General features: G+C 36.2%; 1 protein-coding gene across 1 annotated transcript; it reads left to right on the top strand.

The window, feature by feature from the left end:
• Positions 1-3,856: 3,856 nt before the first annotated feature.
• On the top strand, positions 3,857-10,427 carry OLFML1 (olfactomedin like 1). The gene is made up of 3 exons (XM_009822193.2): positions 3,857-4,178; positions 6,178-6,466; positions 9,602-10,427. The coding sequence occupies exons 1-3, from the start codon at positions 4,053-4,055 to the stop codon at positions 10,378-10,380; spliced, it is 1,194 nt and encodes a 397-aa protein (XP_009820495.1). The 5' UTR covers positions 3,857-4,052; the 3' UTR covers positions 10,381-10,427.
• The last annotated feature ends 10,984 nt before the right edge of the window (positions 10,428-21,411 follow it).

Genomic DNA, 21,411 nt, shown 5'->3' on the forward strand with positions numbered 1-21,411 from the left:
TAGACCCAAGTCTGAAAAAGACTAGAAAATACACAAGAAGATAACAATACACTATGTATTATTAATATAAAACATCATTATGGTTCATCAGCACCAATACCTATGAAATTAGGCAATGGTAAACTAAACAAAATTGCAATCACAAACAAAATCCCATTATTTCATATAGTTATCTCTTTTCCTCTTGTTTTGCCTATAACACATTTGATTAATGATCATGAGATACAAAATCACAAGGCACACATGCACTGATGTATCACTGATGCATCAGGCTGAGTAGCAGTTATTCTAATGCATGTGTGTATGAAGTCAGTAATGTAGAAAGCTGTAAATCAGACTATGTCTTTGAGGTTTCTTTTTCTTGTATCTATTATTGCTTTACCTGTAGAGATTAACTAAAGATGAAAAACATAATCAACCTTGTTTTAAGCCAGTCTGGACTAGGAGTAAAATCTGATGTATACATGTACGTGTATTACTTAGATCTAAGCAACAGGAGTGTTGACTTCCCACCTTTCTCAGGATTGTGATAGCATAGGGCACGACATTAGGAGAGCATCCATTGCTCAGTAAAAGCCAAGGAAGAAGGGTGATGGAGCTTGGGAGTCAGGGACATTTCCAAAGCTCAGAAAAAAAAAATGGCAGGCTGGGTTTACAAAGCACACTGGGAGTCTATTAGAGTCACAGGCATGGACAGACCCAGCAATGACACCATGTGGTTTATGTGTTATGGCTCTGGTGGGACAACAAACATATCTCATGATTCCTGTGAGGAACCCTCATGGAGAACTCCTCTATGGCTGAGGTCCTACCTCGTGATAGACAAGATTTCTCCATCACAAGTGTGATGGAGAAATGAGTTTCTACAAAGAAGTAAATTTACAGTTTACACACATTCTCCTTGACTGTAACAGGGTTTGCAGCTACCATAGAGTGCTGCAAATTACTGCAAAGAGCCTGACTTACTGTGGTACTGCTCTGATTTTACCAACTGAAATGCCAGAATGGAACTGACTTTAAAAAATACAACAAACATAGCATGTGATGGTATAAGAGTGAAACAATGTCTTAAAGAAATGTAATTTTTTTCCCCAAATCTAGTATCCACTCTGAATTGATTTCGATATTGCTTTTGAAACACAGAAAACCTCATCCAGCATCTGAAATCAAAGCCACAAACACAGATGAGGAGCTGAAAATGCCTATTTTTTATCTGGAAACCTCAAACAGCTGTCAAAACAGAGACATCAAATGGTAAAAAGGTGTAATACGTGCAGCAAAGAAGCAGCATTGACAAGAAAAGAATACCATCTTACCCACAGAGAGAAGGACAAGAACAGTGAAAAGGCACTTATGTCAACATACTTGTTTCCTTTTAGAGGTTTGTTAAACCAAGATAGTAATAGGAAACCTATTCCAGGAGTAGGTCACAAGAGAAAAAGTGTTCCTTGAGATAAGAACAATCTTTCTGCTCTGTTAGCGTGTAACATCCTGTGCACTGAGACCAATGTCTTCCCAGACATGCCAAGCAAACCCGCTTTATATAAGTATCATAAATACATACATATATTTATTTATTACATATAAAGCTAATATGTAGCTGAAAAAAAATGTATATGTATATATCTAGGCAGAACAGAACTGGAAGATATATAACAACTAAAGAAAAAAAAAAAGCTCAGTTCTTAACCAGATGCTATAGCATGTCCTCCCAGAATACTGCATCTGACATGGACAATCATTGCCATTTACCATTACATTACAGTTTAATAAGCACGGGAATGTCTCATTAAGAGAAATCCTTGGAAGCTTCTGGTCTTTCGGTTGCTGGTAATTCTGAAAAGTGATGGAGCAACTCTACAAAATCCAGTTTCTTATACAACATGCTTTTTGTTTGTAGATAACTTGTCCTTGTTTTAAGATGAAGGAAAGAAATTCTATATCTATATCCTGACTTTTAAGTATGCTTTCTTGATAGTAAGTTTGTATTTTGCTTAGGATATTTTATTTGCTTATGTGGTCTGGATTCAAACAGAAATAAGGTTGCTCTGAAACTGATAAATGGTAGAGTTTATCTAGTGAAGTCTGAAGAATTGTCTGTGATTATCAAAAATTCACACATAACCTATAATACCCCTTTTAAGGAAAAACTTTCAGTACGAGTTCTGCTATGACTGATGCGCTGACATAATCCAATAAAATTCTCCGAAGAGGCTACTGCCTTATTTTAGAGGGCAACCCAGACTACAGACTGCAATGAAAAAGAATATTAAAAGTCATAAAGTTAAGTTGCTACTTCATATTACCTTAAAATAGGACTTGCAGTCATAACTTGAGTCAAGCATGTTCCAAACTGCAGGCAAACCATGATAGATTTTGTTTTATACAGATGTATGATTTATCCCTCCACTAAATGAAGAAATTAACTCATTGAATCCCACAGTCTTAATCTCCTGATCATTACCTTAGACTATTATGATAGACATACTAAAGTCAGAGAAAAACTCTGAAGGATTCCAGGTTCATCTAGGAGGTTAGAAAAGAGATCATTTTTCTGTGTTCGTCCCCAGTGTTGAAGCTGATTATTTTGTGGAAAAGAAAACAGCACACTTTGTCAAGATGTTCCATAGGACATAATCAGTGAAGACTATACACTTCCTAGAGTGTCTATTCTCAGTGCACAATCCTTCAAGGATCCAAGCAGGCAAGCTTTCCATCCTCCCAGGCAGGAGTTCTGGAGTAAAGTAAAATTACACTGGAGTGGGGAACCAAGTATTAGCCTCTCTGTGCATCACTGTCTTTGCCTGTAAATAGGAACTGGCAAATTGTTTACACCTCTTAGAATAAAGCAAAATTACAAGAAAAAATATTTATCTGTGCACCTCTGTGAAATTTGCCTGTAAAGCATGCATAACGGTACCTTGCAACAATCAAGCAAACAGAGGAAAAAATCTGCTTGCTGTGACACATTTTCATGAATTCTGTCACAAGTCGCATGCTTACACACAGGGGCAGTCAGAAAGAAAAGGAAAGCTGTGTAAATGTGAGAAAAAAAAACTGTAGAGAAAAAATATGGAAAAAAAATAGTGAAGAGGTAGAGAATTCTGAGAAAGAGAAAGAGACATCCAGTTTGGCTTCAGATACAAAGGGAGATTTCTAACATCCTAACACATGGTTTCCTAGCGAATACAATGTCAGCATAGCCACTAATATTTCCAGACAAGGCATTCAGTCATGGAAATTATGAAAAAGAATAAATAAAAAATGCCTCAAATGCAATAGAATCATGTAAGTTAAATATTATCAATTTTTAAGTCATCCTAAGAAGAATTATTATTCCGAAAAAGAGAACTATCAAGGACTCCATTAAACTGACACAGAACTGTGTTAAGGGTATTGATTTTAGCTGGAAAAGTACTGGCAAGAGAAGAAGGGAAGGGGAAGGAAAAAGACTTTTTTTTAATAATTTTATCTATGGTTTTCAATCCTACTGTAAATAGGCTGAATACTGGAAGTGAAAACAATTGCTTTAGATTGTTTTACAGTAACAACTGTGGTTGCTGAAGTAGCTACAGACATTATGCATCAGATCTTCCTGTGAAAGAATGACCAGTGCTCCACTGACTTTGAATCTGTGCTGACTTACACCAAGTACATACTGCACAGTGTTGGTCACACGGGAAAGCAGATGGGAGGAAAAAGGAGGGAAAATAAATTATTTTTATTTGTATTTAATAAAATTTGGCCTACAGGCTTTATGTGACTCAGTACTGAACATCTGGGATTGATCATAGGATCACAAACTGGAAAGCAGTCATCTGGCTTCTAGAAGTAAACACATTCAGTTCCTCTTCCACAACTTTATTTTTTTAACTGCAACAGACATTTTAAGTCCTTTTAATACTTGCAGCCTCAGTATTTTTAACTTTTTAGTAATTTTTAGTATTACTTTTTCACATCACGACATCAGACAACAGTGTTTGGGACTGCCCTCCAGACGTACACACATACAATTAATTCACTACTTTTTTGCTTCAAAATTTTATAAAACAATGGTAGTCTTGCAACTCCGATTTTTATTAGTTCCATTCCTCACAAGCATCATGGGAGCAGCACAATATATGATGCAAGACGCAGCACTGATGAACTACATTGACCGGCGTTTCCTATCTTTAGAGGTATGTGCTATCTGTATCATTCTGTAATACTGCCTAACTGCAAAGAGGTTTGAAAATGTATGAATGTTCTTCTATGTGTGTGAATACAGAACAGTTTGTATTCTAAACAATATCAGGAAGATAAATTCCCAGCTTTTTCAAATAAATAAGTAAAATTGTAGCTAAACCTTTAACTATAACGATTCCTAATTACCACATCAATATTTATTGCAGGGTATAATTTCATAATGTTATATTTTTATTCTGTTATCACTTGTATTTTTTTACAACATCAGTGAATTTAGCTTAATATGCAAATGTTTATATTACTGTCACAGTCCATCCTAGGGAACAGTAAAACCATGTTGTCACCAGTAGAAGTGCTGTCAAGTATTAACAAGGAGATGGAAATCTATCAGGTATTTTTCCTATGTATAGATGAATCTACCTGGAAGAGTAGTTTAAGACACATCTGTGTAAACTAGCAGTGTATCTGCACCTTAACTAGTAGTTGAAATAACCCCCTTACAGCTGGGAGTCTGAAATAGGTATTTGATTTCAATTAATTATACAAAAGTACCAGTACCCGCTTCTTTCTCTGCAGTAAAAATCTACCAGTACTGCAAAATACCTTTTCAGTATTGGCATACTGTAATCATAGATACTTTATCTTGAATCATTAATATGTCCTTGGCTCCTGAATTGCATTGGCAGACTTTTAGAGAAGCTTTAACTTGCCTGATCCCACATTCCCTTTTTGTACAAAGCTCTCACTGGTCTTAACTTCACAACACAAAAGGAACTGAAGGATTAATCTGATATTCTGTTCCCATTGTGTAGACTGAGATTTAAATTTTCTTAATCGCTATAGGAATAACTTCAAGTGGTGATTTCCATTTGTTTGGCACACATTAAAAATTATGCAATTCCACCTGTGGAATTTGTTGCAAGGGGCACCAAACAGAGAACAGGAAAAAGGGTGAGGCAGATATTGAAGAGAACACTTGAAAACATTTAAAAAAAATTTTTTGTAGAAAGTAAACAGCTTCCTGGGGACTTATGGTCATGTATAAATGGGGGAGGGAGAGGGTGCACACTAAAACCACACCTCGCAAAACAAACAAACAAACCACCACCAAGTTTACACGGAACACATCCATACTGCAGTAATCATTTGGTAAACTCAGACATTCCCTAGTCAAACACCACCTTAAAACAAAACACCTGAACTCTGTGCATAAAGCACCAAATCAGAACACCCAATCTGGCAGTTAGCTCTACTATGATTGTGTGTTTGGGCTTAAATATCGGCTCAATTTCCTCATCTTCCCAAAGTGGCAGTTGGGCTTCTATTTTCAGGCCAACTATGATCTTTACAGAAGCGGCTGCGAAATCACTTTCCTCACCTTTAAAAATGTTGATAATTTGAATCTAGGTATAAAGAAACATCTGTTTGGTTTTTTTAAATACAGTCAACAAGTTGGCAAGAAAACCCCAACACCTTCTCAAACATAGAGATATCAGTATTTCTATATTCCGTTTCAAATGGATGAAAAATAGCCACACTAGATACCATCTTAGTCAGAAGAGGTATATTTATGTGAAATGTTCACATTTGTAGATTTCCTGGAGAAAACATTTTGAGATTGCTTCACCAGTGGCCCTACAGGAGGGGTTCTGGAAAGTTTATGGAAAGCAAGTAATCAGAGATCATGTGCCCTTAAGTAACTCTAGCTGTTTCCACCAGAGCAGCAAAACAAAGTATCTGGTTTTCAGTAACCACATCAAGAAAAAACAGTGTGTATTTTCATCCAGAACCATGAATGCTAGTGCCAGTCTAATATGTCCTCTTCATGTAGATAGATATACAGCAACAAACCATCGGTTTGAAATAGATGGGGAGCAGGGGGACTGGAAAGGAGAGAATAGCATGGTTTTTAAAGTAATCATGAATGAGGTTGTAATCTATACAGAATATACACGTATATCCATGTATTTTCTTCCTGTGTTCTAACTCAAGAAGAGGCTGGAAAAATGCAACCAAGACATACTGGATTATGTGGAAGAATTCCGAGACTTTTCAAAGATGGTACTGTCACGCCTGGCAGGACTGAACAATTATAAAGCTGAGGTTAAAAGTGAAGTAGAGAATTTGCTAACAAGAATTGAACGAGCACAAAGGGACATTGACTATTTTGGATCTGTCACAGATTCTAATACATGTATAGAAGTACATGAAGACCTGATGAAACAGCAGCTATTTGAAGAAGCAGAAGAGAAAAAGAAACTTAAACTCATGCTTAATGCAAGTAAGAACAGTTTACTTTTCAGAACTTTGATGTAAACAAGCCAGTCCCCTAGCCAATGCATGCATGCTGATATAGGGATAACAGATTTTCACAAGTTATGTGAATACCACAGATAATTGCATGGGGTTTTGGCTGTGTAAATACTAAACTTCAAAAAAAAAAACCTACAAAAAAGGTATGGAAGAGGGGGGGAGGCAAGTACAATTCAAACATTTATTTTGCAGAAACTCTACTGCATATCGAACTGATTCTTTGGAAGCTGCTTTTTATTCTAAAGTAATGTAAAAAGCCTCTGAAGGTATGCTCTTGCAAAATCCCAGAAAAAAATGCCAGTGCGTTTCTGAGTATTGCAGCTATACCAAGGAATTAATGGTGGTCTTTGTTTTTTGGAGTAGGCAGGGATCAAAACCTCAACTCAAAAGTGAACTCATGACTTAATACAATTTGCATCTGTTTTACTGTTCTCCTCTGTTATTTCTTCTCTCCCCCCCATGCACTTTATCAAGAGAGCATACCGGCTTAGCTGCAAGCAAAGCTCAGTTCTGATTTGAAAATCAAGTGTTAAGGTACCTAGTATGAAGAATATTTAAACAATCTATACTTTTTTAAAAAACAAATTAAGTTTTATAAGTATCTTTACCTCAAGAAAGTTGAGTTATAGATATAAATTGCATACTGTAGACATATTTGAAGTAGTCTGTTTCATTTTCAAAAGTAGTAAGAAATGAAAAATAAACAGTAAGAAATATAAACTGCCATTTTTTAGAAAGCCAGGTGAAAGATCTTTAGCATCATCAATTATACAATTCTACTAGCTTCAACATAATTAGACTGATTTAATTTTACAAATAAGTTTACAGTTTGTTCCTTGAACTTTTCCAGCAAGAGTATTAAGGCAGATGGTAACAGAAGCAATCACATATTCTGCTTCTAAGCTCTAATCCTACACCACAATTGAGTGCTCTGAATATCAAGATTTCTTTTTTCCATATATAGATTTTTTGAACATTAGGCATTTTTTTGAGAGGCAGAAAAATTTGGGGATTTTTAAACTGACTGTGGTAAGGACACTTTAAAACTTATATCTTTCTGAGAGTTTCAGAGGGGAAAAAAATTACTTTCCATTTTCCCTTGTTGGAAATTATTACTTTTAATTTTATTGCAGCAGTTCATAGCAACTTTACTTTTGTCAATACTAGTCAGACGCTTGTCCCATTGAAGATGATGACAAAACTAGTCCCCATGTACATTTTACAGCACTTAGAAAAAGTAGCAAGACCCTCAACTCTAGCAAATAGCAGCTCTGCTTCTATGCTATCATATACTAGCCGGAAGTTACGATTATTTTTGCTAAGTAGCTCCAAAACTCTAGCCAAAAAAAATGGGTTTTTAAGTAAGTCCAAGTTTGTCACTGGCTTTGGTTCAAGTTCATCCAGACTTGAAAATAACAATCAAGTAGAATCACTGTTTTTACATGCAGTAGTTGATACCTCATCCTGCATTGGGTGGGAAATGGGAAATTATCTTCTGCACATTTTGGGGTATGATAAGAAACAGTGGGCCTTGAAGGCCACATTGTGGAGAATGTGGAAAAATTTTGGTAAACTTTTTGCTCACTGTGAATGTCTCAGTCTTCCTCCAAGCTGTTATGAAAGCCAAGGAGAGTTAAAAATCTTCACTCCAGAAGAGAGACACTATTCATAGATTTCAGATAGTAATCTGGTTATTTCTCCTGCAGAGGAAGATGTTGCTGAGGCTGGCTAGGTGTTTTGATTCAACAGTTTTAAGTTTTTAGAATCTATCTAATCAATAAACGTTAGTTTTGGGAAAGTTATTGTGGCTTGCTCAGGGAAGGTGCATCCAGAGTGAGGACTTCAAAGAAAAAAATCCGTTCTGTAGCAGCAATATCCAAATGCTTTGGTTAGAGGGTATCAGTACACACAAATGACATAACGGTTGCTTTCTACAGGCAACTGGGATCTTGCCACAGACTTCAATAGGTTCATATCAGGACAAATAGGGAGGCTGGTTTTGCTTTCTCCATTTCATCGACTGCCAGAACTTCCTGCCTTAGGGCTTTGTTTGTTCTGTTTACTAAGATGGCTGCATTTCACTAAAGGCAATTCTTTAAACTTCAAATAGTGTCTCTTGTAATTTATGAGGGCCTTTGGTAAACAAGCTTGTTAATAAGCTTTGCAGTAGAGTTTTTCCTGGAAAGGATGGTCCCTGATAAAGATCTTAGAATCTAAATGCCCGAGTCTTCACAAGCTTGGTGCTTTTTGGTCTTAAACATCTGTGCAAAGTGCATACAAAATGTGATGAAGCCAAAACTATGACTCACTCTCTGCTGGTGCTAATTTTATCCCTATAGTGAGGTAAACAACGATGTAATTCCACCAGCCATGCGTTTAGCATAAATGTTGATAACACAGACATTATACCAGTTCATTTAAAGACCACCTTAATGTATAGGCATTCCCAATTTTTTGATCTCTACATTTGTTCTAGTTCCTTTGTGCTGCAGGTGTTGGGAAGGGGAATGGAAAGATAACCCAGTGTTTTGGCTTTCTGTTATGATGATCTATTTTTATTTGTCTTTATACTATAAATGCAAAAAAAGAGGCTAACAAAGGATAAGAGAATTCCTGAAACAAAAATACTATACAGATGGCTTATCAGGAAAATAGATTTTAATTTGTATGCGTTCAACAAAAAATAAATTTGATTATTTTACTGTGTTGATCTAAAACAGAAGTCACTTCTCTGAAGTAAAAATTACAGCCCTGTTAAAGAACTACAAGAACAATCAGAGAATCACTAAGTGTGCTCTTGGTCTCCTCTCAGGTACACAAATAGAATTCCTTTTGGATAACACTGGTCTAATAGAGCAGAAAACAACACACTGTGTAGCTGAAGATACGCAGTTTCCTTAGCAGGAGACGCTGAATATATGATATAAAATCAGCTTCAACATTATTTACCATAGCCGCGCTGCTGACACCTTTACTGATGTATTGACTCTGACCTTATAGTTGGATTAGAAGAAAACTAAGTAATTCGAAGAAAGGAAACCAGAAAATTCACAGATATTCTAATTACTTTTTTTTTTTTTTGTCTCTGGGTGTTTCCTTGCAGGTTGTGACCACATGCTTGCAGGTATTAAGTCCCTAAAGATAGTTAAGAAGACTGGAGATAAGCATGGCTCTTGGATGAAAGATCCCGGCAAAAAGCATACAAAGATTTATTTATTAAATGGTTCTGTAAATAATGTTATTTTGGAATTTGCAAATATCATGACATTCATGGAAAGCAATCATACACTAAAAGCTCGCAGAGTTACCTTGCCATTTCCTTGGGAAGGAACTGGCCACATCATATATCAAGGTTTCATGTTCTATCATAGATATGGCTCCCTAAATGAGATAATTAAATTCAATATCCAGAAAAGAAATATAACTGACCAAATGCTACTGCCAGGGGCTGGAAGGATTCCTGCCTATCAGCTTTCTCCGTCTACAAAAATAGATCTTGCCATTGATGAGCAAGGACTCTGGGCAATTCATGCAGAACCAGAGACTGGAGGAAATATTGTAATTACTAAAATCAACCACATAACCATGGCAGTAGAGCACACGTGGGACACATCATGCAATAGCAAGGATGCTGAAGCAGCTTTCATGGCATGCAACACACTCTATGTTGTCTACAACTTTCCTAGTGGAGGCACCTCTCGCATACAATGTGTTTATGACGTTTTCGGTGCTGTAAATGCTTATGAAATCCCAGTATTGCATTTTCCAAAACGACAGGGTAGCCATTCCACTATACATTACAATCCTAAAGACAAGCAACTCTTTGCTTGGGGTGATGGATCCCAGATCATTTACAAGCTTCACACAAAGCAAAAAGTTTAGAATCTTTAGCAACTTTTCAAATACACTTAAAAGCTAGCAGTCCCATGCCAACGTGGTCATTAAAGTGTATTAAAATTACATTATTCCCATCTGTTACAAATTTCATCTTTTTTACATAAATTTAGCCTTATATACCCCAGTGATCTTAAACTAACGTCCAATTAAGAATATGTAAAGACTCCATTAATATGAATTACATCATGACTACATACTACACACACACAACTCACACACACAAAAATTAGTCTTAAAGACTAAGGTTAATTAAAACAAATAATAATCCATCTCTGACATGTTCTCTTCCTATCAAAACTATGTATTCTGCTTCAGTCCCATGGAAATCAAATCAGAAGTTCTTCCTGTTGAATACACATTATCCAACAACCTTCACTACCCTGAAGCTCACTGCAAGAAGCCTTCTCGTGAGCCCTATAAAATCACATGCTTCCAGAGAAACTACCTATAAAGTTTTAACAGGAGAGGTTTATTATACCACAAAATGTAAGAGTATACATCCTCACAAACATGGTTTATTTTTAACATATAGTTCTTGTACTTTACATCAAGGCTATTCCTAACCACTGAACTTCTAGACTATTTCCGTGAAATTTCCACATTTTTTGTTATCCATACAGCTGTGCAGTCCACTTTTGATCCTGCTAATACATTAGCTACAACTAAATATTCACTTTTATCAGCTTCAATTTGCTACCTTTCAATGTTTTTCAGTGTACCACTGCTTGAGCGCCAGAAGAAATGTTCCTAGATGATCTGTCCTGTATCATACACTGTTTTTAAATGCTTTACATATCACTCTTTAATTGTTTCCATTCTTATTAGTCCTCTTTCAACATCTAGTTGTGAGGCATTTTCTCAATACTTCAGATCACCTCCCTTGCTCATAGCGGAATCTTTCTCATCCTATCCTCTGACTCCAGCAAAATACCTGTACAGAAAAGGTGGCCCTGATGAGCACAATAGTGCAAGTGAGGGCATGCCACTGGTCAGTCCTGGTTTTGTGAGTAACAGATAAAACTCCAGGTAAATACAAACATGTTTTTGTGTCAAAAATAATATTTTAAAAACCCAAAACCAAACCCTAGGCTTTTACTTGTGAAATACAGGTACTGGCTGTAGTTTTTGGATTTTAGTGACAGCTGCATTTCTGTTTAATAACAACAAAAAAGAACCACAAAAAATGGTGCTTGAAAAGCAATCCACAGCTGTTTCTACAGAAAGCCCATTTTGTTCTTTACACTGAAAGAGCTGTTGTTCTGTTTAAAAATAGCTTCAACAGAACAGCCAAACATCAGGGAATGATTTTGAAAAGGCGTTCCAGAACACAACTAAGAGCGTATGGACTGCTGAGTTGCAACACTGCTACCCTGCTTTTAGCAAAAGAAACGGTATCATTCTAAGCAGCCTTAATGACTACAGCATTGCTTCTATGTCACAGAAGCCATAGGAAGCATGGTTAAAGACATCCTCAGGCTGAAAGTAAGGTGGGCTGGCACTGATTTCCTGTGTAACCGTGGTTCAAAGGCAGATCCAACTATTTGGCCTTTTATTCCTCATCTGTAAAATTACAAACACAGAAATACAAAACGGTATTAGCCACCTTTGGAATGCTTTGAGATCTTTTACTGCAAAAGGATGTGTAATTTTATCTACTTATCAAATAAAGGCTTTTAATGTAAATATGGATTGAGTCTGCTCTTGTCACCAGTCAGAGGACACTGCTGCAAAGACATGCATGGAAACTTAGAAAAGAAACTGCAGAACCGAAACCATTAAGCTACGGCTCTCCTAATACTGAAGAAAGAGCGCCTCCTGAAGGCAAAAATTGGAACCTGTGGGCCTCTTTCAGTTACTTGAACTTTTCATGTGTTTGCATTGCATGTAAGAAGAGAACGCTTTATTATATTTGCACCATATTGAGCCCTAAGCCCGGAAAAAGGGATACACAATCCAAGAAGCATAGTTACAGAAAACCAAACTAAAGTCCAGACAAGCTCCATTTACAGATGTGGAGGAACTCCAGCGTGCAGCCAAGGCAGTCATATGTGCTGGGGAATGACAGTAGGGTGATTTCTTGTGGGAGAATCAGCACACTTCTTGTCATCGCTTAAGGCAAGTAATGGATTTCGGTATTCATTGATAGACTATGATGGTCACTGCTTATGTTGAGTTATATTGGTAAGAACTGTGCCCATACCATTTGTTTCTCTCCTAAACAGCTTGATTTATGTGCAGATTTCTTCATGATGACATTTTCACCCATTTATTTCTATTTAGTGCCTAATCCAAAACCTGCTGGTGTAACTGAAAGTTTCTTTCTAACTTCTGTTGTGTCTCCATAATGCCACACTTGCATGTCTCTACAAGAGTCTTAATGTCGTCTTGTCTATCTTTGTTTAAAAGCAGGCTTATCTGGATCCCAAAAGTCGGGCAGCATTGGCATGAATACTTCAGAAAGTGGATTTGGAAGGGAGGCCAAATTTTCCCATGAAGCCTTGTTCACATTAAAAGCGGTATCCAAAACATCTATCAGTGAAGAAGTTCACCTTTTCTATTAAATGTGCTGTAAAATTCTATGTCATTACTGCAACTACACAAGGCATTTAGAAAAACAAAACATTGCTAACAGTTCCCTATGTTTTAAGGGACAATACATAATAACTGACCCTGCACGAGAATTAGCAAATCAGACAGGGAGTTTCCCTAAGAAACAAGGTCTATAAGAAACAAACCTCTTACAGTGAGTTACTGTAAAACATATATGAAAAAAGACAAATATTGAGGCTTTGTTAATTTTGTTAGTACCTTAAAAGTGTCAAATTATTTTCTTGTCATTGAAACTAACAAGTTATTTCAAATAAAAAATCTTGTACTCAGTGACATGAAAATAAGGTCTTCTGGCGGTTATATACAAAGTATAAAGGGAGCACACATACATACCAAGCATGGCAGGATTCTCAGTATTAGGAGTGGGTTTAATTTATTACTTTCCCAACATTTTCCAATGTTAGATGTGCAAATATACATGCTGTGCACACATGCATATACATACGTATATAGTCTTAGCAAATTTCTGTTGGTGATATCGGGATTACTCAGGCTTCTTTCCTGCTGTTCACACTGACAGCATAAACTATATTAATTTGTCTTGGAGTTAATTATTGCAAAATATCTCTAAAAGACTCTCTTATTTGAAACCTCTTTTAAAATAATTTTGAACAAGCCAACTCTTTATGTGGAAAAGGTTAAAAAAAAAAATCTCTTAAATGCTCTCCATGTAAGTGTCTGTATTTATTACAGATAACCATCTGCTTTTCCTTCTTCCTTTGAGCTGACTTTTCAGTGGGATTGACCCACGCAGTGAGTCAATCTGTAACCCACGATCACAAGACTGGGGCTTTTGTTTCTCCTTTTTGAACAGTTTCTTAAGAGTAGGGAAAGAAGGGAAAAAATATCTGTGGAGGATGTTCTGTAATTGGATATACCTTTAGAAGTATCTCAAAAAGTAAATACTTTTGAGGTGGTTAATTTTTTAGAGTTCCTAGTAGACACTGAACTGTTTTTGTATTTCCCAATACTGCCTTCATCCAACTAACGATAATCTGAAAGACCCAATGTTTGGGAGCAGCTGTAGAAATACCCATTTTAGAATGTGTTGGGACTATATCTGCCTGTAAAGAAAAATACATCTTTGTTTCGGACTTGTTTACTTAAACTTTGTTTGCTGCCTCAGGTCCCTACTGTCCAACTATCATGTCCAGTTCCTGCTACCTTGGTGCTGTTTTCTGTGAGCTAAACCAACTCTTTCCAAGTTTAGTTGTTGTTAAGGACTGAATTTTTGGCCTACTCATTTCTATCAAAATTAATCTGGAAAATGGTCAGAAAAACCTGGGATGTAATTCAGTAAGGACAAGAGCAAAGAACTATACTGAGGCAGGAACTGCACAATTACAAAAAACCCCAAGCTTCAAATATGTAAAAAGCTACTGGAAAGCAGAAGAGAAGCATCTGTCCTCCATATCTCTGATAAACAGAAATAATTCAAACTGCAGTCAGGTTAGTCATCAGAAAATTCTCAGACTACAAGGCTAATGAACCTTGGCACACACCTTTTTATCTTAGAAACTTTCAGTGACAGGAGACTTGCAATTTCCTCTGTCAGGAACAATATAGGTGTGGGTAATCTTCCATTTTGACAGGTGGTTGATCATTACCGTAGTTACCAGCAGAGCTGAAGAGTGGTCTCTGGGCACTACCTAAGCCATGCTGGACAATTAACTGAGAAAAATGAGCATATTGTCAGGTATCTATCTGCTCTCTAAGAATCTGTGCCCCTCCTGAAAACTGGTTAAAGCTCCAAAGCTGAGAAAAATCACTTGACTAGACCAATGTTTCTGTATTTGTACATGGGATACTCAGTCTGTGGGATCTGATGTTGCATTAATTTGCTTTGAAATATGTGATTGGTATAAAAATATAGAAAAATAGATCTTTTTATAACTCTTACCCGTGTTCTCTTGTCCAGTGTTTGTGATACATGAGGTTAGACACAATATTTTTATTAGGGTGTGCAAGTAAAAATCCTTTAAATAGGCGATTATTACACTAGATTGTTCTGTGACCTCAAAGTTAATCATAATTTTCTTATTCTTAATTAGCTGGAAAGAATCCAACATATGAACACTAATCGCTAATGCAATGAGTTAGATCATAAACTTCTTACATGTTTATCTGTTATCCAAATACTATTCGATAAGTAATTCTCTTTACAGTATTTTTGGGAGCAGCACTGATCTTATACTTTGTACTTTTTTTCTGATCCCTTCTAACGCCTGAAACTATCTCTAACCATTAAAAAATATCGAGGAAGAATGAAGCACTTTTGTGGGTTTTTAAATATAGTTTTACCAGAATATTTAAACACATGTGTTTATCAGAATATTTAATTTAAACAACACATATGCCCAATTGCTTTTTCTTTTAAAGTCCCAGTCTTATACCGCTTGCACTATCACTGTCAATTTACTTCAGCTGAGGATTAGAAGATAAAGTGTCAATGTAATTTCCTGTATACATACTCAATTTGAAATCAATACTGTGTCATGTGGACGGATAGCTCTCCCTGTGAGAGCTACAAAGATTTACTTTGGCTTTATGCTCAAACTGTATTTTTCCAAAAGCAATTTTAATGTGTCTGCAAGATGCATGCTGATTTAATGCCAGCTTTCCAGTGCCACATGTGCAGTTGGTAAAAACAACTTTGACAGAAAAGGTTTTCTTTAGAATAGGTGCAAAACCCAATTTAAAGCCTTAGCTCTTCTCTATATGGATCCAGAAAACTGAGGAAACCACCTGAAATCAGATATTCCAGTCCCAGAGGCAATCAACTCTGAAGTGCATGCAGAACTCATATCACTGTGGAAAATGTTATCTCCTATCAGGATCTCAAAAAAAAATTCTATTTCAGTAATCGTTTTAGCAGAACCAATTTTGCTGAATGCTACGAATTGCTTGTTTCTCCACCATTTTGAAACCTAGTGACTACATCCAGAAAAAATGCATTTCCTATTCAATTGTTTGGCCACAAAATGCGAACATAAACTTGCAGGATTAATGACAACAGTAAAGTCAAAACGTATTGCTCTAAGTTTACAGGACTTGCATGTAGACAAACTGAAACAGCCTCCAGACTACCCTGCATCCTTTTCTTTTCATGGCATTAGTATCAAAAGTAAAATAACACATTCCCATCCTTGTTGCACATTTGATACAACTACATCCCTAGTCAGTCTTGTCAACAAATAATTTCTTATTAAATTTCAAACAAATATCATTCATTCCTCAACTTACTAATACCATAACTTATATGATACATACTTTGAATAAATCTTTTTCTTATCAAATTTGTACTGAAAACAATGTTTTGTTTTACTAACCAATAGATATAAAGGATGTACATTTTTTCTATCTAAGCAATTTAAAATATGTTGGCGATGGTCATATACTTGTGTGTTTATGTCTGGACATGTACAAGTGCACATAGATAAACAGGAAAAAAATAAGGGCACACAACTGTACAAATATAAAACAATTCATATATGCCATTGTAGTTTTCCAGGTGAAATCAGAACCATAAAACCATGTACCTTAAGCTTATTTCATAACTTGAAACAAAGACCACCTTTTTCTTGAAGAGCAGCAGACATCTACTTTTTTTAAATGAAAACATTTGAGTTCTCCCCACCCACAACCACCCAGCTACTCCTGCAACATAAACCTCCATAGGTTTATCAGATACAGCACAGCACTGAAATCCAGGTGGCACAATTAAGTTGCAGTTGATTTTATTAGCTATGATTTTAGTGACTCCCTCTAATGGAGCTATAAGGCAAGGAAGGTGCTGCTTATCATATCTTTCCAGATAAAGCAAACTTTTTGATGAAAGAATTACATTAACATTTGCTGTCATTATATTTCTCTGATATTACTCACAATGTCAAATTAACTTCAACACTGTAAGCATTAGTATTCATGAAAATCACATTTTAATATCAGCCTTTTTTGTGTCTATGCTAAAAGAATTCATTTGACTGTTCAGTGAGGAACTACAACATCACATGACTGACTATCCAAGAAAAACAATAAGGAATGTTCATAAACCAGATATGAACGCTTTTTAAAAAGGAATGCAGTATGTTCACAGAAATAGAATCCTGATACCTGACAATGCACAAGCAAGACAAAGGAGAAGCTAAATTCATAACCTTATTCATTCCATTACTTCAGGGAAACAAATATTTCATATGTGTACAACTGTACTGAATAAAGTCAGCATTTTAGGTTCTCTATGAATGGTGAACTAGGCTTTAAGACCAAACAATACAGCTGTGGTTTTTTACAGGAGCCTAAAAGTAGTACACCTTTTTCTGAATGTATCAGCTAAAAAGCACACAACAGATCTTAACAGCAGGAAAAAATCGTTTACAATAGCAAAAAGTGAAACATTTCTCAGGCTGAACCTGTAAGTCACAACTCAGGTCTGGATGCAGAAAGCCACTGTCTTAAGCTACAGCTATGACAGGAATACAGACATTATCGTACCAGCAAGTTTTTGATACTCAGGCACTTCTTTTGGTTTGACATAGATTTATATTGAGGAAAAAACTAAGGATCATGATGATTATAAATATGCAAAGAAATCTAGTTCCATAAAAAGAGCAGATCACTTCTACTAAAAGAAATACCAAAGCCACAATAAAGATGACTGACTATAATTATTTCTGTTCAGAGAGGACTTTTTGGGAGACAGAAACTCCTAACTATTTATTAACATAATAAATCAAAGACAGTTCACATTAAGAAGCTGCAGAGAATAAAATAATGTTATGATAACACAATAACATATACATCTTAGCTAAGTATGAAAGTGTATCATAAAATTAAACCACAAGTTACCTGAAAAGGCTTGCTAACTGCCCAAGTGTCAAAATTCACAATGCTCATAAATAACTTTTTCCATTTTAAGTTCTGGTTTTATTTGGACTAATAGAAATTATGGCACAGAATAAATAGTTCTAGTTTTTAAACAGAGATAAGCTTATTTAGAGGCTTATATAGCTGCAATCAGTGCAAAATCACAACAGGATTTAGAGGTCATTTGCAATGAAACACAGGTTTTCTCAGAATCAACCAAAATTCCTGCAGCTGTGACACTGTGATCAAACTAAAAAAACTCTTCTGAAACAACTCATGCTGGTTCTTAACTTGGTTCCCTACCAGCTCTAGTCCCAATGGGGGTATAAAAGTACATGAAGGCTGTATAGCTTCTACCCCCAAGTTGTAGTCCAGCTCTTCTCCCAGAATACTACAAGTAAGGGGGGGACAGGAAATGCATGATTCATAAAGAATGTCTCTCTGATTTCCTAACTGGAAATGTATATATAGGCAGCTCACATTGAAGACTTTGGTTTGGATTAATTTACCTCTAACCGTGGAGATACGCCCTGAGACTTTAGTTTGTGGTAAGAGCCATGCATCTATGCAGAGACCATGAAGTACACTAGACATGTATCTTGATTTGAGTGAACAGGACAAGATGATTTGTTTTGGCCATACAAGAGAAAGGAGAATTTTAAAGTGGCTTGATACTATTTATCATCCCCAAGTAATACTTTCAAATTTACATAAAATCTGCCATGAATTGAAATATCCATCATCTTATATAGACTTTCTTTCTTGATAATTAGCTTTAAATTTATAGGCAATACATTGGAAAATTAATTAACATGGCTGTAGTCAGGTTTTATGAGATGAGACTTTACATCCCTATGCTAGTTAATTTAAAAAATAAAAACGTATCAGGAGACATTATTCTGGTTACTTCTAAAATCTAATGAAAGTACACTGATTAGGATGTGGGCAGTCATCTACAAATTAGGCTTACAGCTCAAAGCCAGGGCAGAGAGAGGAGACACATTAAACTAAGGAAAACCCCTAAGAGTGAAGAAATGCTGAAAACCTGCAGTCTGGCGGATAGACAAAATAGGTCTTAGGTACTAGATCAAGTTTCAGAAAACCACAAAGTTTATCTCTGAAGGCAGAGAGAGGAACAAAGGGAATAAGCAACAGGGAAATAGCTAAAAGTTAGACTACAGAAAGAGTCAAGAAGGGCTCTTTGACAGGAAACCTGTATTGTGTAGAAACAGGCTACATGCCCCCAGAGAATCTGTAAATCTAGGAGTTCCTGTTGCATAGATCAATCATGGTCAATTACTCATAATTTCCAAGCTATGCATGCTATAGTACACACATATTGGTTATCAGCTACTGGATCCAGGACAAACATTAGAGATAGGGACCTGCTGCTTTTTTCTGTTGTTGGCTTGGCTTTGGGGGTTGGGTTGTTGTGGGTTTGTTTTTTGTTTGGGTTTTTTTTTGCATAGAACTTAGTGACTGCTTGCATGCTGACCCTTAAGATAATTTTAAGATGTGTATCAGCAAAGACTCAGTTATACTTGACTGATATGTTGCCCAATCTTCTTTAATCTCCACAGAAGGTATCATTCATCCTCTATGAGTCACAATTTAGCAAACGTCTGAAAACAACAAAAGAAAGCTGACCAGTAAACAAATGAAGAGCTCAGGCATATGACCAAGTTCCTGCATATCAGCTGGGTCACAACAACTAACCTTGCCTGCTCTTGCTAATGTAGAGGTTAGATGAAAGCAGCTTAAGCTAATCTCTACTGCCTGACAGTTGCAACAAGTTGCACACCACAGCTCATTTCTGCAGCTAAGCAAGCACAGAGTATTTTGTTATATCACACTAACTGAATCATAATACCAAACAGCATCAGCTGGAGCTGCCTAAGGTCTGCCTCTAAAACAAAGGTGAAGGCATGACTTACTGCATCTACATGTATGATCATGAGAAAAAGAACTGTGTGATTGGCAACCATAACAATCAAAGACAGAAGCCATCAAGAGCATTATCTGAGAAAAAGAGCAGACAGAGACCTTTGTCTCCTGCCTCAAAACTTGCAGGTAAGATGAACTTGGAATTTTTCTGCTGTTATGGTCTCTCCTATGTTTGAAGGTACAGGATTTTGTGTGTATTTTTTAAATAAGAAAGATCTTACAAAAAAATACATCTTACTTGAATCAAACCTAAAAGCTGGCTAGAAGCTTTCACAAAAAGGTAATAGAACAATGGATATCTTTTGAGTCAAGAAACAGCTTAACAATTTCTTATGTAATTCACAATACTTTCTAGCACGTATTTTTTTCTACCATTTCTTAATGCAACAAATTTAGACAAATGCCAAATCCCCCAATGTTATGAGTTCAGTCTGACTGAAACAAGTCCCATAACTCAAAATTGCTTCAGTAAAGCTTATCTGGTACTGTATTCTGTATACTTAAGCATGCAGTAACTTACAGTATAAGCTCTATTTTCCAAGCTGCAATAAGGCCTTTGCCTGATGGTTAGAGCAGATGCAGATGTTGTAAACAGCTGTGTCTGCCTAAAAAGACTGCACCTGCCCTCCATTAGCTTTTAATTTACTAAGATCGGCTTGCCAACCCAAAAATTTATAAAATGCCTCAACATATGGAGATAGTATTTACCTGGGAGCCAAGAGCATTCATTCCAAAAACTCTCAAGATCACCTGTGGCTGATTTAAAAGCTGAACACTAGATGGAGCTACGTCCTCGCAGCACCACTAGCTAAATTCAGAGAGTTAAGAGCTGTCTCAGCTAAAATTCCAATTAGTGACATGCAAGGGGCCAGATCAATGGCTTGTTTAAATGTCTTTAAAAATGCTGAACAAAAGTAACAGTACGTTCCTGAGAGCCTTAAGAACTGCATGTCTCCATAAAAACTTCTGGAATTTAAACAGAAGACTAGAAAAAAACAGCTCAACAAGTATAGTACTCTCTAAGAAAACTATCTATATATTAATGGATTTTTTAAAAAGTATATTTCATCTGTCCTAGTAAGAGATATCTGAAAGGACGACTTTTATATAATGTGTACTGCTACAGATGCTCTAAACTGAGAGAGAGAAAAAAACAGTAAGTTCTGGTTTAGCATCAAGTAGTTGTAGCTGTCCTGCAAGACTCCAAGAAAATTTCAAGTGTAATTTTATGTAGAGACAAAATATGTTTATTTAAACTCTCATCTTGAATATTTCACGTTAACTCCACCAAATAATGACAGGGGAAAAAAACACACAACCATATCTTACCCATTAAAAAAGAGCATACCGCATATGTTAAAAAAAAGGTTTCAAAGGGTAAGAAAAGGTTGTCCACCTTACCAGAGGAAATTGGTAACATGACTGGCCACAAATCACTGTTAAAGATAAGGCAGGCTACACTTTCTAATGAGACATAATGGATTAGCTGTATGGAGTCAATGGGGAAGGATTTTCCAATCCATTATTTCCTGTCTACAGCTGATTTAACCAAATTTGCTTGAAAGGAAATCTCCGAGTATTTGAAAGGATCATTTT

The sequence above is a fragment of the Gavia stellata genome, chromosome 17 (genome assembly GCF_030936135.1).
Source record: "Gavia stellata isolate bGavSte3 chromosome 17, bGavSte3.hap2, whole genome shotgun sequence".
Lineage (NCBI taxonomy): Eukaryota > Metazoa > Chordata > Aves > Gaviiformes > Gaviidae > Gavia > Gavia stellata.